Source organism: Antechinus flavipes, chromosome 6 (genome assembly GCF_016432865.1).
Source record: "Antechinus flavipes isolate AdamAnt ecotype Samford, QLD, Australia chromosome 6, AdamAnt_v2, whole genome shotgun sequence".
Classification (NCBI taxonomy): Eukaryota; Metazoa; Chordata; class Mammalia; order Dasyuromorphia; family Dasyuridae; genus Antechinus; species Antechinus flavipes.
Window position 1 is genome coordinate 380,630 of NC_067403.1, and position 17,955 is coordinate 398,584.

At 39.7% G+C, this 17,955-nt stretch overlaps 1 protein-coding gene across 1 annotated transcript; it reads left to right on the forward strand.

The window, feature by feature from the left end:
* Window positions 1-5,261: 5,261 nt before the first annotated feature.
* On the forward strand, window positions 5,262-11,996 carry LOC127540038 (zinc finger protein 260-like). Its single transcript, XM_051964563.1, has 3 exons — window positions 5,262-5,532; window positions 6,808-6,903; window positions 9,314-11,996. The coding sequence occupies exons 1-3, from the start codon at window positions 5,397-5,399 to the stop codon at window positions 11,041-11,043; spliced, it is 1,962 nt and encodes a 653-aa protein (XP_051820523.1). The 5' UTR covers window positions 5,262-5,396; the 3' UTR covers window positions 11,044-11,996.
* Window positions 11,997-17,955: the final 5,959 nt, after the last annotated feature.

The window sequence follows — 17,955 nt, forward strand, 5'->3', positions numbered from 1 at the left end:
CCCTTGCCTCTGAGATCTCTCGGCATTCCTGCACACGAGCCTGTGCTTGCATCTCCCAGGTAGGTCTGAGCCAGCATGCTCCATATTTCCCAACTCCCACTGGCTGCCCTTGCCTTTGAGTCTCCTCTTTTGACCTTGGGGCACATGACCTCCTGCTCTACCAGGAACACACCTTTCTACCAAGGCTGCCTGTAGGATGAGCACTCCAACCCTTAACCTTTTCCAGACTCCGAATCACTTCCCAAACTTGCCCAGATTTCCCATTGGGTCTCACTTTCTCAGACTTCAGACTCTGTCTATAATTTCAGCCTTCTGATCAGGACGCAGCTATCCCATCTCCCTGTCCCATCTCTTCCTTAGAGATTCTGCTGTCCTGCCTTCAGACTGAACGAGATGAGGTAAGATCTTTCAAGACAGTTGTGAAAATCGAGTAAGGCTTCATCTATTTCAGAGTTTGAGCAGGCCTAAAGGACTTTAAGCATTGAGTCAAGGGCATACCCAAGTCCCCTTCCTGATATCCTCCCATGACATCAGCGGCTCCCTATTTCAGTCAAATATGGGCAACTATGCCCAATTTCTTGGGTAGTTCCCACATTTGGAATGTAAGATCCTCAGCCAATAAGGATGAGGGTCAGTGGTGGGAGGGGGTATTTGCCTTAGGGATTAAAAGTGTTGACCCTGCTCCTGACTGTGCTTCCTATCTTCCATTGTCTGCTCATGTATAATAAACTTTGCTTTGCTTCTAGCGATCTCCAGCTTTTTTTATTAAATGGTGACCCCTCACAAAAGAATCCAAGCTTGAGCTCTACCAGAAGGTCCCAGCATCCCTCCCCAACTCCTAGGTACACCTCAGGGCACAGTCTTCCTTCCTTCCTAAGCTCAGCTGTCCAGCACTTCTCATCCCATTAGCCCTGACGTCCATGACCTCCTTTGGTCTGTCTTTCATCCCAGACCCTAGCCCTGTTCTCCAAACCTCCTGCCTCCTTGGTCCCTCTTCTCTCTGAGCCCTCAGAGTTCAACACGAGACTGAATTTTGTCTCCCAGGCTCATGCTTACCCTGGTCATTTCCTGGGGTTTCCATTCCAGAGCTCTCCCCATTCTCCACCTCCCCATTTTTGCTCCCTCCTACCCAAAGCAGTCAGTCTATTGTCCAGAATAATGTGTGTGTTATTTGGGTGGAGGGGAGGCAGGGAAGCAGAGGACCACTGGGGGGTGGGAGGAGGAGAGCTCTGACTCAGGAGCCATGGAGGCTGACAGGTCTCTCATTTGGGATACCAAACACCCTTGTACCTCTATGTTCTCAGTAGAATGATGTCGAGAGGAGGGAGAAAAGAAATAAAAGGAGGGCTGCAGGTTTCAGACAATCTCCCTTTCCAATCCTGACCCTCTCCGCAATGTTCTTTAGGGTGCAGTCTCTTCCCCAGGGGCAGGGCCAAGGCCTTTCAAAGTCCTGGAGGAGATCACACTCCACCAGGAATCCCTGTAGGCTTGTCTCCTGCTAAGAAAAGGAGGGGAAGGTCCTCTCCTCCTCTGGGATGCTTCTCCCTCTCCAGCTTCTTCTGGTAACCTAGGACTGGCCCAAGAATTGCGTCAAACGCAGACAGCAATATTGGATTGAAATTAGAATAGTTTTGTTGTCAGGGCCCCAAACAGCATTCTCCCAGGCCATGAAATCAATACAGTCAGATTGGGACCAGGATGAGGGGAAGCTGGGCTTTTCCATGCAGAGGGAAAGAAGGGAGGGAGTTCCCTGGGGGCTCCTGGCTTTCTCTGGGTTTTCAGAGAGGCTGAAAATTAAACCCCGCCATGGTTAGCTGTGACCTTTGTTAGTAAGAGCTTTGGCTGCTGTCACTTTTGTAGGCCCCTCAAGGGTGGGAGCAGCAAGACCCTGCAATAAAGACCAGGTGCCAAAGGGAGGAACTTGAGAAAAAGGAGTCACTTTGGGTGTTTGCTACCTCCAAGAGGGAATGGGCCCTGGAGCCTCGGACCTCCTCAGCTGAGTGCAGTCCATCTCCAGATCTGACCAATAGCAGCAGTCACAGCCATTTCCGTAGACATGGAGGACGGGCTGTGGAGCTGTCAGGTCCTGATCTATGGGTCATTTCCATACAACAAAAGAACCCTGTAGTAACACTGCCTTGCCCAACTATATCCTTGGAGCCTTGGCATCTTAAGACCCAACAGACGGACAGATACACATGTGCATGTGCACATCCACACACCTCCCTCTTCACCATTTGTTTCTATATTCCTCCTCATTATAAGGGACTGACAAGGTCCACTACTTCATCATGAATCTCCATTCCAGAGGGAGCAGGTCTGCTCTCTCTGGACCTGCTCAGTACCCCTCCCCACCCAAAGTTTCTCCCCCCCTCCTCCTGGTTTCTTCTGCCATGTTCTCTTGAAACTCCTAGAAAACTCTTCAAGCAGAGTTTGTCCTGTTCAGGTCGGGAACCAAGCCTTGATGCTTCCCCAGTCCTTCTCCTGGTCATCAGAGCATAAACTGTCCCTCTGGGCTTCTCCTGTCCTCGTGCCTCAGGTATCCCTGAAACCCTCCCCATGACCATTCCTGAGCTCCTGCCAATAAACACTGAGAAAGGCCTTGGGTTCAAGCTCAGCAGTTCTAGGACACAGAGCTCTGGGCCATCCCACTGCTCTGGTGCTTCTAAAACCTACCCTGGCACAGGGACCCATCTCTCCTGTCTAAAAGAGGCTGCTGGGATTCTCATCCTCACCTCTGTTGTTCCTGGGCCCCAAAGTACTATACCAACTTTCTTTTGCTGGTTTAACTTAGGCTCCCCTGTGCAGAGTGCCAGGAACTGGCAGAGACTGTGAGAACAACTGGGAGAAAAAGAAGGATTAAGAGTCACCTTAGTGTATTCAGGTTCTTGGATATTATGATTCCTCTAGGCTGCAGCTGAGGGTTGACCTTGAAGAATATAATGGATAGAACTGACTCCAGTTAATTCCCTGGGGACTAAACTGCATTTCTACCTTTATCAGCCTATTTCCTGGGAATTGTTCCTCCCTTTGACTAGATGACTGAGGCTCAGATGTCCCTACCCCCTTGCTTATAGAGCTTTCTAGTGGAGGACCTAACCCTCTTTGCCAGAGACATCATTTCCTAGACCTTCTTTCTCTCTACCCTCTTCACCTCTTTCCAGTCTCTCCTTAAGATCATTCAGACATAACAGAATCCCTCCCCACTTTACTATACTTTGATTCCCTCTGTGAGCCCAAATAGGAATCAGAGGGAACACATGTCACTCACTATGGTTGTATATAACTAGTTCTTCCTTATATTTTGAGTCCCTGAGGCTAGTTCATTCTGGATTATATTTTGTTTTTCTCGTCATGGGTCTGAACATTGTAAGTTTTCTATATTTGTGATCTTTTCCTTAGGAATGCTGGGAGGGACTTTCATTAAAGGTGCTTTTCCCCTGAAAACAGTCCATTTGTTTTTGTTTCATTATTTGCTCTTGGCCATAAGGTCAGGTCCTTTGCCTTCTGTCATATCCTGTTCCAAATTCTCTGCCCCTTAATGAAAATTGCTGCCAAATTATGTCTGGTCCTAATGGTGGTTTCTTGGTACTTGAATTTTACTAGAATTTCTTTCTGGAGGCTTGCAGGCTTTTTCTCATTAACTTGGCACCTCTGCATTTTGGTGATGGTTTCCTGGGAATTTTCCTTCAGAAATCTCTTTGAGCAAGCAGGTGTTGAGGTAGATGCAGAAAGAAATCTGAGAATTTTTCTCTAGGCCATCAGGAGCTCTACTCACATGAAAGCATACAGGTTAGTCCTGGGAGAGGCGACCAGGGCTCCCAAAGGAGGGTACCCATTTCATCTTTGCCATTTGCTATTTCAGTGCTAAATCAGCTGGATTTTATGCTCTCTTAAATTCAATCACACTAGCTAAGGGGTTTCTCCACTTTTTGAATCATTTCAAAGAAGCCATTTTTGTGTTTGTCATTTTTTTTAATATCCAATTTATCTCCCATCTATTTTCCCTCTAATTTTAATGTCATTATTTGTACTTATTTCCAGTTTTTCACTTATTTTATCTAAATTTTTTTGAATGCATATTCAGTTGAACATCTCTCTCTCTCTCTTTTTTTTTTTCATTCTTAATGTATGAGAGTATGTCTATTCCTCTCCTAACCACCCCCCCTCCACTTCCAAGGCCTGCTTCAGCTTGCATCCTAGAAATTTGGGGATATGGTTTAATTAATCATTTTCATTTTCCCTTACAAATTTATCATTTCTAAGATTTATCCTCTGACTCTGGTAAATCTCCTTTTGACTTTGTATTTTTTGTTGGTCATCTTTGAACCAATTTTCATACTTATTTCTTTAGGTAATAAAAGAGTATAATGATTATTTCTGACTTTTTTCATCTGGGCAGAGGATCTGTGTGTCCCAATGGTTAAATTTTGCAAAAATACTATGTTTTGAAAAGAAATAATGCATATTCCTCTTATCCCACTTAGAAGATGCCATAAGTTTTTTATTTCAAGTTTCTCTAGATGTTTATTCATCCCTTCTACTTTATCTCATTCTGCATTTCTTCATACCCTTTTTCCTCTTAGTTATCTTGTAGATTCTCCTCCTCATCCTGTTCATTAGTTTTCTACTTTCTTCCATTTTTCTTTCCTTTTCTAACAAGTATTTCTCTCTCTCTCCTCATTGTCCACCTTCCTTGGCCATTTTCCCTAGATTTCTGTTCTCTGTCACATTGTCACACTGTCCTCTGCTCACAGTGTCTTTTTTCCTTGACAATTCATGCAGTGAAAGGCTCCAAGGACCTCATTCCTTGCTGTGCTGTAGGAGCTTTCTGCCACTGCTTGTAGACCAACTGCACAGCTGCCTTTTTTTCTAAACCCTGTTGTGTGGAAGTGAAATGATAGAATAAAGGAAATAAACTGTGAAATGCTCCTTACACATATATCAGGAAAAGTTCAGGGAAGCTATTTCTAGCTTGATGTAAAAGTGTTAAATTCACAATGGCGATTCTCTTTGGGAAAAGATGGTTTCTTTAGGAAAAGAGTTTATAGATAAAAAGAAGAGGTAAAACAGGCACAAGGAGTGGGAAATAGGAAATGGGGTTGGATAAGCAGTAGGGTTACCAATGAAGAGCATGGAAGAATTCATTAAGGGACTATGCCCTGTAGCCTTAAGATCCTGTTCCCTAATAAGTCACTTCTCGGCTTTATACCAACAGATCCAAAATTCAATCAGTATCTTAATGACCAGGGGTTCAAGAGTTTACCCTGAGTGTCAGAAAGCCTATGACCTTTGGGCAAATTCCTTCTTTGTGTTTCAGTTTCTTCCTGTAAATTGGAAGGGGTTGAACTCTTTCCTTCTGAAGGATCTTTCAGCTCCACATCTTCTGACATTTGATGCTGCAGGAGATTGTGACGTTCAAGGATGTGGCTGTGGACTTCACCCAGGAGGAGTGGGGGCTCTTGGATCCATCTCAGAAGTTGCTGTTCAAGGAGGTCATGGTGGAGACTGCTGGGAATCTGCTCTCCTTGGGTAAGGGCACTTCTCCTGATAATTGCAAGTCTGCAATCAAAGGGAATATCTTCATTGCCCAGTGTGAAGGCTTTGGGGTGGGGGAAGGACGGCAAAGGGCTGGTCTTGTGTTGTATGACAGGACCTGGACGTCCTTTGTTGTGCCTGAAGCTCTTTCTTACCCATTCCTAGGTCAAAGATTAAATCAGAGGAAGTATCTCAAACATGGAACTAACGTTAGAGGTTAGCCTCTATCTGGACACGAATTTTGACCATCAAAGCGCTGAAAACTGCTCAGCCTTTCCTTTTCCTTTTCCTTTCAACTCCTTCCTTTTTCAAACAAGTCCAGTATTTGGAATATTATTCTTTGTAACAAGCGTCAGTTTGTAGCCAAAGCACCTGCTTCTCCCTCAAATGGGAAGTTTCTCCTTAATCTGACTTTGGATCGCCTTCATATTCCAGTACAAGCGGTGGGAAAGGAATAAAGGGAATAAGCATTTCTTTTTACCTGTGTTTGCTGGGGGTTGTGCCATATGCTTTCTTTACAAACTATAACAATACTTTTAACAACAACTTCCAGCAAATAAGTTATTTTGGTGATTCTAAGGACCGATATTCTTGACAATAAATCAAGAAAGATGATATTTGCATCCAGATAAAAAGCTCATAAATAGGAATATGGATAAGCTGATTTTACATTTCTACGCAACTGCAGCCATTTCTAGGCTGAGTACAGGCAAATGGAAAGGAAAAAATTTACTTCATAATTTCCTTTTCTATTTGAAAGGAATATTAAGTTGTGCATTGTGGATTTCCGGTTTCATGTGCAATCACCTTTTTATTGAACTACGATACTGAAATGTTTGTTTATAAGTTAAAAGTACAACAAAATATTATGTCCATTTAACCTCATCTTCACATTTCAAGTCAGGTGATACTGTTATCCCCCTTTCATTGAGGAAACAGGAAACAATCAGAATTTAATTGACTTGCCCAGAGGTACACAGTTAGTAACCCAGGTTTGGGATCAGAAGTTTCTGCCAGAAGGGAACCTCTCAGGACAGGAGGTGGGAGGAAGGGCATTTGGCTTTCTAAGAGGAAGCTGTAAAATAGTGGGCACATCCTACCTTAGGGGACTTGCTTTATAGTTCCCAGTAGGTGAGTATTGACTGATATGTCTGAACATCAGAGGCTGAATTTCAGCTTGGAGCAGCTCTCGATCCTCACATTTTCCCTAAGGAGAACTAAGTGACCAACTTCTCTCCATCTTCTTTTCTTATTGATTTCCATGCCCAGAGCTTCCAGTTTCCAGAGAAGAGGTGATCTCTTATTTTGAGCAAAGGGAAGCACTGTGGATGCTGGACCAAGAAGGCCTGAGGAGACATTCTCCAGGTGAGTGAGGTGAAAGCAGATGTATGAGAGCTGTGGTTACAAGAGGCTTCTGGGAGTTACCCTGAAGTACATGCTCAGTTTGGGGAGAAAGGTCAGACTTGGAATTCTGTGTTGGATATTTCTTGGCAGCCGTGTCCAAGGCTAGTCAGTGAATCTGGCTGTCTGCTCTACAAAATGAGTGGGTCCCACTCCAAGGCCCTGTAGGGCCCTTCCACTGCTCATCTGTCATCCTGTAAGAAGTCCTTTTTTGGGATTTGGGGCAATGGGACTCTTCTGAATGTGTTTTAAGTGATTAGGTTTAGGAAATGAGCCATTTCTTAGAACTTCTTCTAGTCAGAAAATAATTAAGGGCCTGCTACAGGGCAACTCTGGGCTAAACATCAGAAACACAAAGAGATGTGAGGGACATCTCCTGTCCTGATGGAGGTCACAGATTGTTGGGGCAGACAATACATCAGTGATTGTGGAGAGATCCACTGTACACCAGATAAACTGAATAATTTAGTGCTCCAGTGCATCATTAATTGGTGAGGGTCATGATGATTTGAGAAGGGGAGTAGAACTGGGCAGGAAAGAGCCAAAGTGAAATAAAACAGTTAGCATTTATCGAGCTTTGTGTGCCATGCTCTGCATTGTCTTATTTCATACTCAGGACTTAGCTGCTATTATTATTTTACATTTTACAGATAAAAGAACTGAATCTAACAGAGGTCCTACAACTTGAATTGCAAGGTTTTGAGATGGGATTAAAACCCTGGGCTTCTTGTTTCAAGGCCCTACCCACATTCTATACACTGTAACTGTATTCTGATTTTGAAACAGATATGACAAACATGGTGTTACATATATGATGTAGGAAAAAAAAAATTGGACAAGTTCTCGTGGAGACATGGAAATTCATTTTCTTATACTCTAGCCAGTCAAAAGCCATTGCTAATTACTGTTAAAAAAAAGAAAAAAGAAAAGAAAAGAAAAGATTTATATTTATGTTGGCTCATGAGAAATGTTACCCTAAATGACTCAAGGGTCAATTACACATATTGTTTTTAGCACATCTTGCTCAGGGGATTAGAGCTTGGATGAGATGGGGTTGCTAGGTAACCCAGGAAGGAGGGAACTACTCTAGTCCAGGGAGAGACAGCCCCTCTGGCACTTTGCAGGCCTGTGACCATTTGTACATGAGTGTTCAACCTTCCCTAAATGGTAAGAATAATCTGATGTCAAGTTGAGAAACCAGAAGAATCTGTTGCATTTAGAAGCAGCCAGAGTTTGATGGACTCAAGGCACAGTCCTTCACAGCAGTATACTGGTGGTCACGATAGACTAAAATCACTGCACCAAGACTCATAAAAGTGGAAATGTTCCCATCCATGTGGTCCCAGAGGACAGCTACCTTTATAATCAAATCAGACATTTATTTACCACTTTAGGTGCCACTAAGACATTTTTGGGTCAGATCCCTTGGATCTTTGTCTTCATTGTTTAAGGGAAAGGGATTCTAAAAGGGAAAGGACTACAATACTGCAGCCGCACTAGCCTTCCATATCTCAGGATGAGGAACTCAATTTTCTGTTTGAGGCATTCTCAGATGTGGATAATTTCATGCATTTAAAAAAAAAAATTGTACCTTATGATATGCAGGGGGCATATAATGATAATTTTAAAGAAAGAAATAACTAATAGGTATCTCAAAAAAATAATGGGTCAGAACAAAATCACTTCTGTCTCAGGTAAATACAAAAAAAAAACAAAACAAAACAACTGTGTTAGGCTTCTGAATATTATCTCAGATAATGTAATAGAAAAAAAAGGAATTGAAAGTGATCAGCATGGAAATTTGTTAATACTTACAAACAGGATAGATCATGAAACAATTTGACTATTTCCTATATATGCACTAGGTATCATGTCTATGAAAAAGAAGTAAAGCGCAGATAATAAAAGGAAAAGGGGAAAATTGAAAGTGGAGCTAATTGTCACAACTGTAGGCAGAGCATGGCCATTCACAGGGTGTAAATTCTAGTCTCAACAGCTGGGCTTTGGGCTGAGTTACTCAGCCATTCTGAGCTGGTGACCTGAGTTGTGCACCTAAGGAGAATGAAGGCACTCTCTGTGTTGTCACAGATTTATTATGAGGTTCCACTGTAATTGTGTATGAAACTCCTAAGAAATTAGATCATGTTGGGGATGTGAACTAATGGGACTTAAAAATGATTGGTTCTCCCTATTTTAGATTTTTTTCTTTGCCTAGGAATCAGAAAACAACTGAGTTTCTCTTATGCTGATGGAGAGAAGGGAATATAAATATTTGTGAGTGGGGTGTGTGTGTAGGTGTCTGGGTGTCTGCATCATAATTATGTTTGCTTTATTGTTTGCTTTTTTCTTTCTTTCTTTCTTTTTTTTTTGGAAGGAGAGATCAGACTTGAAATAAAAGAAACTCCTACAGAGCTAAGTCATTCTGTGGTAGAAACTCCCAACCAGTGGTTTACTTGGATGAAAAGCTGTGCAACATATGAGAGAATCCAGTTTAGAGAAATACATTGTGAATGTACTGAATGTGGAAAAGGTTTTATAAAAAAGAAAAATCTTATTCTACAATCGAGAATTCATACAGGAGAGAAATCTTATGAATGTAACCAATGTAGAAAAGCTTTTAGAAATAGAGCATTTCTTAGTTTACATCAGAAACCTTACACTGGAGAGCAGCCTTGTGAATGTAACCAATGTGGAAAAAGATTTAGACAAAAAGGTGATCTTATTAGACATCACAGAATCCATACTGGAGAGAAACCTTATGAATGTAACCAGTGTGGAAAGGCTTTTACAGAAAATGGAGCTCTTATTAGACATCAAAGAATCCACACTGGAGAGAAACCTTATGAATGTAACCAGTGTGGAAAGGCTTTTAGAAGCAAAGAAGGTCTCATTGGTCATCATAGAATCCACACAGGAGAGAAACCTTGTGAATGTAACCAGTGTGGAAAAAGATTTAGACAAAAGGGTGATCTTATTAGACATCAGAGAATCCACACTGGAGAGAAACCTTATGAATGTAACCAATGTGGAAAGGCTTTTAGAGACAAGGGAGGTCTCAATGGTCATCAGAGAATCCACACTGGAGAGAAACCTTATGGATGTAACCATTGTGGAAAATGGTTTATAAAAAAGAGAACTCTTCTTTTACATCAGAGAATACACACTGGAGAGAAACCTTATGAATGCAACCAGTGTGGAAATGCTTTTATAGAAAATGGAGCTCTTATTAGACATCAAAGAATCCACACTGGAGAGAAACCTTATGAATGCAACCAGTGTGGAAAGGCTTTTAGAAGCAAGGGATGTCTCATAGGTCATCAGAGAATCCACACTGGAGAGAAACCTTATGAATGTAACCAGTGTGGAAAAAGTTTTCTAAAAAAGGGAACTCTTCTTTTACATCAGAGAATCCACACTGGAGAGAAACCTTATGAATGCAACCAGTGTGGAAAGGCTTTTATAGAAAACGGAGCTCTTATTAGACACCAAAGAATCCACACAGGAGAGAAACCTTTTGAATGTATCCAGTGTAGAAAGGCCTTTCGAGACAAGAGAGCTCTTATTGTACATGAGAGAATCCACACTGGAGAGAAACCTTATAAATGTAACCAGTGTGAAAAGGCCTTTAGAGACAAGCGAGCTCTTACTGTACATCAGAGAATCCACATCGGAGAGAAACCTTATGAATGTAACCAGTGTGGAAAGGGTTTTAGAAACAAGCGAGCTCTTGCTGTACATCAGAGAATCCACACTGGAGAGAAACCTTATGGATGTAACCAATGTGGAAACTCATTTGGAAGCAAGGGAAATCTTACTAGACATCAGAGAATCCACACTGGAGAGAAACCTTATGCATGTAACCAGTGTGGAAAAGGTTTTGGAAAAAAGGATTCTCTTATTTTACATCAGAGAATCCACACTGGAGAGAAGCCTTATGAATGTAACCAGTGTGGAAAGGCTTTTAGATGTAAGAAAGGTCTCATTGATCATCAGAAAATCCACACTGGAGAGAAACCTTTTGAATGTAACCAATGTGGAAAGGGTTTTAGAAGCAAGAGAGGTCTTACTGGACATCAAATGATGCACACTGGAGAGAAGCCTTAAGAATGTAACCAATGTAGAAAAGGTTCTAGAAAAAAGGAATCTCTTATTTTATATCAGAGAATTCACGCTGTAGAAAAGCCTTATGATTGTAACCAATGTGGAAAGGCTTTTGGGGGAAACCTGGGATGCTAATATATTATTGGTGGATTTGTGAACGGATCCAACCACTCTTTCAAGCAATGTGGAACTATGCCCAACCGCTATCAAAAGGTGCATATCCTTTGCTGCAGCAATGTTTCTACTGGGCTTATTTGCCAAAGAAATCTCAAAGGAGGGAAATGGATCCACATGTACAGAAATGTTTCTCCAGCCCTATTTGTAGTGACAAGAAACTGGAAACTGAGTGGATGCCCATCAGCTGGGAAATACTGAATAGGTTATAGCACATGAATGTTGTGGAATATTATTGTTCTATAAGAAATGATCAGCAGGATGATTCCACAGAGGCCTGCAGCTACCTACATGAACTGATGCAAAGTGAAGTGAGCAGAACCAGAAGATCATCATACATGGCAGCAGCAAAATTATATAATAATCAGTTTAGATAGATCATTTCTGATAGTGGCTCTTGTCAACAATGCTGTGATTCAGCCCAATTCCAATGATTTTGTGAAGAAGGGAGCCAAAGAGAGAGGACTGGGAACTGAGTGTGGAACACCACATTTTCACTCCTTTTGTTGTTATTTGCTTGCGTTATTATTCTTTCTCGTTTTTTCCCCTTTGATCTGATTTTTCTTGTACAGCAAGATAATTGTATAAATATGTATGCATATATTATATTTAAGACATATATGTTACAATATTTAGTATATATTGGATTACTTACCATGTAGTTGAGGGGATGGAGAGAAGGGGGGGGTTAAAATGGATAAGTAAGGTTTTGCAAGAATCACCTGTTGAGAAATCCATGCATATGTTTTGAAAATAAAAAGGCACACATTTCCTCTCTGTTACATTTTTGTTTTCCTTCTAAGGTTTATTTTCTTTCTTTCTAGATCTGATTTTTCTTGTACAGCAAGATAACTGCATGAATATGGTTACATATATTGTATTTAACATATTTGATATGTATTAGACTACCTGCCATCTAGGAGAGGGGGTGGGAGGAAAGAGGAGAAAAGTTGGAACAGGTGGTTTTGCAAGGGTCAGTCTTGAAAAATTACCCATACATATGTTTTAAATAAAAAGCTATAGTAACAATTAAAATAAAATAAAGAAAATTTAAAAGCTACAAAATTATCAATTAAAAAAAATCAAAGGTGAGTTCTTACTAGGAACCAGATAATTCACACTGAAGAAAAATCTTATTAATGTCAGCACTGGGGAAATGCTTTTTGAAATGGGGAATCACTCTACATCAGTGACTCCACACTAAAGAGACACTTTATGAATCAACTATGATACACTTAACTATTCTCAGCAATATGATGCTCTAAGACCATTCCAAAAGACTAAAGATGGAAAATGCTATCCACGTGCATAGAGAGAACTACAATCTGAATGGAGATCCAAGCATTATATTGTTTACTTTTTTCTTTTTTTTTCCTCATGGCTTTTCCCTTGTGTTATGATTTTTCTTTCCCACCATGAGTAATGTGGAAAATGTTTATCATGATTGTATTTGCATAATCTGTCATCATTGTGCTTGGAGTTTGGGGAAGGGAAGATGGATATGGAACTCCAAATACTACAATGATAAAAGTTTTAAACTATTAACATGTAACTTTAAAAAATATTAAGTGGAAAAAAAAAAAGGAATCATTGCACTAAAAATTAGTAAAACCTAAGTAGGACAAAGAACAAATCATAGACAAAAATAATTTCATAAAAAATTATGAAGCAGTATTCCAAAAATGTATAAAATACAGCCTCATATGCTATTCCATATAATTAAGTACTTGCCATATATTTTCAATTAGGTATTTCACTGAAATTTCAAACTTAGCACATCCAAAAAAAAAAAAAAAAAGCTATTAACTTCCAGCCAAATCATATCAGTCTTCCAGATAAACTTACTTGGGCTGAGGGTACCACCACATCTCCAGTAAACCTAATTTAAAATCCTGTAACACTATCTTTCAACTCTCATATCTAATCAGTTGCTAAATTTGATCATTTCTATGATAACTATATCTTTGATATTACTCATTTATTCGCACATCAATTGAATTAGAATTCAGGTTCTTAAAACATCTTATTTAGGTCCTCATTTCAATCAGGATTCTCTACTCTCAAATCCTTCTTCCATCAAATTGCCAAAGAGATATTGTCTATCATATAGGAAAAAATGTTACTCTCCAACTCAGTAACTCCAAAAACTCCCATTTGCCTGCAGAATCAGGTAGAAAGATCTTTATTTGGCATTTAAAACCATTCTCCATCTCTCCGGGTATTATACTGTATTCCGCTCCATAGAGACGGTTGTCTAGCAAAATTGTCCTTATTCTTTCTTACACATATTCTTTGATTTGGATTTGATAAATCCATGGACTGCAGCTTCTGGGATAAGATCTCTTTAGTTAACAGAAATTCCTAGGAAAATTGGGAAATATTATGGAAAAAAAAAAAAGACATTGGCCAACCTTAAGACTTGGCCTAAACCAAGATAAGGTCAAAAGAGGTTATGATTTAGAGATGAGGAATGATACTGTGGAAAAGAAAGGAATTTCTGGCCAAAGAAGAACTGGATTACAGTATGAAACGCTAATTGGATTATTTTGATTATATTAAATATAAAAGGTTTTGCACAAATAAAACCAATGCAGATGAGATGAGAATGGAAGTAAAAACTGTCATTTTAGCTACTCTGAGAAGTGAGTAGTTGTTCACACCTTTGAGAGTTCACACATTAGCTCACACAGTTCACAAGTTTGGGAGATTTCAGGATTCAGTATGAGATTCACAAGTTTACATCTCCCACAATCCCACTCTCTCAGAGGAGGAGTCAACCTTTGGGTTCACATCTTGATCACATATAATAAGCTCTTAGAGCTGCAGTCAGGAGACTTGAAGAGATTGAGAAAGCAGAAGTCAGTTGAGGAGATTGAGAAGCTAGAGACTCCAGTGGGGTAGAACCAAGATTCAGAGAGAGCTAGAGGCTGAAGCTGGCAGACAAGCTACAAGAGCTCTTGGAACCAAGGAAGGAGATAGGCCTCTAAGAAAACTAGGCTATTTTGAAAGAGACAATAAAAAACTACTTTAACAGCAGGCTGCATTTGAGGTGATTATTACTTGGAACTGAAACTAAGGCTGCCTCCAGAAGCTCCCCAAGAAACCTGCACTCAAAGAACGATCATATTATGCAAAAGAAGAGAACACCACAAGTAGTAATACATCAGAGTATCTTAATTTGCATTTTTCTGATCAATATTAATTTAAAGCATTTTTTATATGAATAAAAATAGTTTTAATTTCTTCGTGTGAGAATTGTCTGTTCATATCCTTTGACCATTTATCAATTGGAGAATGGCTGAACAGCTTGAATTCTTATAATTTTGAGTCACTTCTTTACATATTTTAAAAATGGGGTCTTTATTAGAATCCTTGAATATAACTTTTTCCCCCTAGTTTTCTAATTCACTTGTAATCTTGGCTGCAGTTGTTTTCTTTGTACAAAACCTTTTGAATTTAACGTGATCAAAATTATCCATTTTGCATTTCGCAGTGCTCTCTAGTTCTCCCTTGGCCATATATTCCTTTGTGCTCTACATATTTGAGAGAGAGACTATTCCTTGTTCTGTTAATGTGCTTATAATATCACCCTTTATATCTATTTTTAAAAATATTTTATTTTATTTTATAATAACTTTATATTGACAGAATCCATGCCAGGGTAATTTTTTTACAACATTATCCCTTGCACTTGCTTCTGTTCCGATTTTTCCCCTCCTTCCCTCCACCCCCTCCCCTAGATGGCAAGCAGTCCTATATATGTTAGATATGTTACAGTATATCCTAAATACAATATATGTTTGCAGAACTGAACAGTTCTCTTCTTGCACAGGGAGAATTAGATTCAGAAGGTAAAAATAACCTGGGAAGAAAAACAAAAATGCAGATAGTTCACATTCGTTTCCCAGTGTTCTTTCTTTGGGTGTAGCTGCTTCTGTCCATCATTTATCAATTGAAACCAGTTAGGTCTCTTTGTCAAAGAAATCCACTTCCATCAGAATATGTCCTCATACAATATCGTTGTCGAAGTGTATAATGATCTCCTGGTTCTGCTCATTTCACTTAGCATCAGTTCATGTAAGTCTCGCCAGTCCTCTCTGTATTCATCCTGCTGGTCATTCCTTACAGAACAATAATATTCCATAACATTCATATACCACAATTTACCCAGCCATTCTCCAATTGATGGGCATCCATTCATTTTCCAGTTTCTAGCCACTACAAACAGGGCTGCCACAAACACTTTGGCACATACAGGTCCCTTTCCCTTCTTTATTATCTCTTTGGGGTATAAGCCCAGTAGTAGCACTGCTGGATCAAAGGATATGCACAGTTTGATAACTCTTTAACCCTTTATATCTAAATCATGAACCTATCCTAAAAACATTCATTACATCAGTTTTGGGATTAGAAGTTTCTGGCAGAATGGAGCATAACAGGACTGGAGGCAGACAGCTCAGAACTTTTGCTCTCTCAGAATAAGATAATCTAGTATTTCTTATTTGGGGCACTTGCTTTACATTGGGTGAGGATAGACTCCTACATATGAACATAATGGAGTGAATCTCAAAATGGAGCAGCTCTGGACCCTCAGCCCTTTCTCTAAAAGGAACTGATTAACAAGTTTTTCTCCATCTTTATCCCTGATTTCACTCTCCAGAGCTTCCATTTCTCAGAGAACATTTGATCTCTTATTTTGAACAAAGGGAATTTAATCAATGTGGAAAGACTTTGACCCAGAAGAATGGTGTTATTCAACATGAGATAATTGACATAGGATAGAAATCTTATGGATGTAATCAGTGATGAAAGAGTTTTAGAGAAAAGGGAGTTCTTACTGGACATCAAAGAATCCAACTGGAGAGAAACCTTGAAAATGAAACCAGTGTGGAAAGTTTGTTACTGGAAAGTTACTTTTATTATACTGCATCACCCCTGTCACAGAAGTGCTTCAAACTTCATCACTGCCTGATGAAACTTCAAACTTCAAAACCTCCCTATCTAGTTCTGAGAATGCAAGGTAGAGATCTGCCACTACTAGAGTTGTGCTGTCTATTTCTTCTTGCAGCTCTCTTAACTTCGCCTTTAGTGATTTAGATGCTGTATCACTTGGTGCAGACAATTTTCAAATGATGAAATTGAAACTATTTCTACCCTTATGAAAAGGTGTTCTAAATCATTATCGATCAGAGAAATGAAAATTAAGACAACTCTGAGACACCACTACACACTTCTAAGATTGGCTAAGATGATAAGAAAAGATAATGATGAATGTTGGAGGGGATGTGGGAAAACTGGGGTGCTGGTGCATTGTGGGTGGAGTTTTGATCTGATCCAACCATTCTGGACAGCAATTTGGAACTAGAGTCAAAAAGTTATCCAACTGTGCAGACCCTTTGATCGGCAGTGTTACTACTGGGCTTACATCCCAAGAGATATTAAGGAAGAGAAAGGCACCCATATGTGCAAAAATGTTTGTGGCAGTCCTTTTTGTAGTGCTGGAAACTGGAAAGTGAATGAATATCCATCAATTGAAGAATGGCTGAGTAAACTGTGGTATCTGAATGTTATGGAATATTATTGTTCTGTAAGAAATGACCAGCAGGATGAATACAGAGAGGATTGGAGAAACTTACATGAACTGATGCTAAGTGAAATGAGCAGAACCAGGAGATCATTATACACTTCAACAACAATGTATATGAGGATCAATTCTTTTTTTTTTTTTATTTTAAATTTTTTATTTAATAATTACTTTATATTGACACTCGTTTCTGTTCCGATTTTTTTTTTCCCCTCCCTCCCTCCACCCCCTCCCCTAGATGGCAAGCAGTCCTTTATATGTTGGATATGTTGCAGTATATCCTAGATACAATATATGTTTGCAGAACCGAACAGTTCTCTTGTTGCTTAGGGAGAATTGGATTCAGAAGGTATAAATAACCCGGGAAGAAAAACAAAAATGCAGATAGTTTACATTCGTTTCCCAGTGTTCTTTCTTTGGGTGTAGCTGCTTTTGTCCGTCATTTATCAATTGAAACTCAGGTCTCTTTGTCAAAGAAATCCACTTCCATCAAAATATGTCCTCATACAACATCGTTGTCGAAGTGTATAATGATCTCCTGGTTCTGCTCATTTCACTAGCATCAGTTCATGTAAGTCTATGAGGATCAATTCTGATGGACTTGGCTATCTTCAATAATGAGAGGATTCAAATCAGTTCCAATTGATCAGTGATGAACAGCAAAAGAACACTGGGAAATGAGTGTGGATCACAACATAGCATTTACACTCTCTGTTATTGTTTGTTTTGCATTTTTGTTTTTCTTCTCAGGTAATTTTTACCTTCTTTTTAAATCAGATTTTTCTTGTGCGACAAGATAACTTTATAAATATGTATACATACATTGTATTTAATATATACTTTAACATATTTAACAGGTATGAGACTAGTTGCCATTGAGGGGAGGGAGTAGAAGATGTGCTGGTCTGCTTCATAGGGCAGCACCTTATGTAAGGGAAGCAGCCAGTGTCCCCTATTATTTCTATCCCCATTCTCACAGCCCCAAAGTAATCCTTAGAAGGAAAATTACTCATGTGAAAAAGGCCACATTAACCCAGAACTAATGGTCTTAGTAGCAGGTTTTACAGTCCTTAGCATTGCAGACCCTTACTTGCAGGGCAGGGTCTCTCTAGAAACTCAAATGTCTCTGCATCTCAGATGTAATCAGCAAAAATGTG

Coding starts and splice junctions, on each gene's coding strand:
- LOC127540038 (XM_051964563.1), top strand. CDS start 5,397: ATGCTGCAGGAGATTGTGACGTTCAAGGATGTGGCTGTGGACTTCACC. Junction 5,533..6,807: donor TGGGAATCTGCTCTCCTTGG/GTAAGGGCACTT, acceptor TTCCATGCCCAG/AGCTTCCAGTTTCCAGAGAA. Junction 6,904..9,313: donor CCTGAGGAGACATTCTCCAG/GTGAGTGAGGTG, acceptor TTTTTTTGGAAG/GAGAGATCAGACTTGAAATA.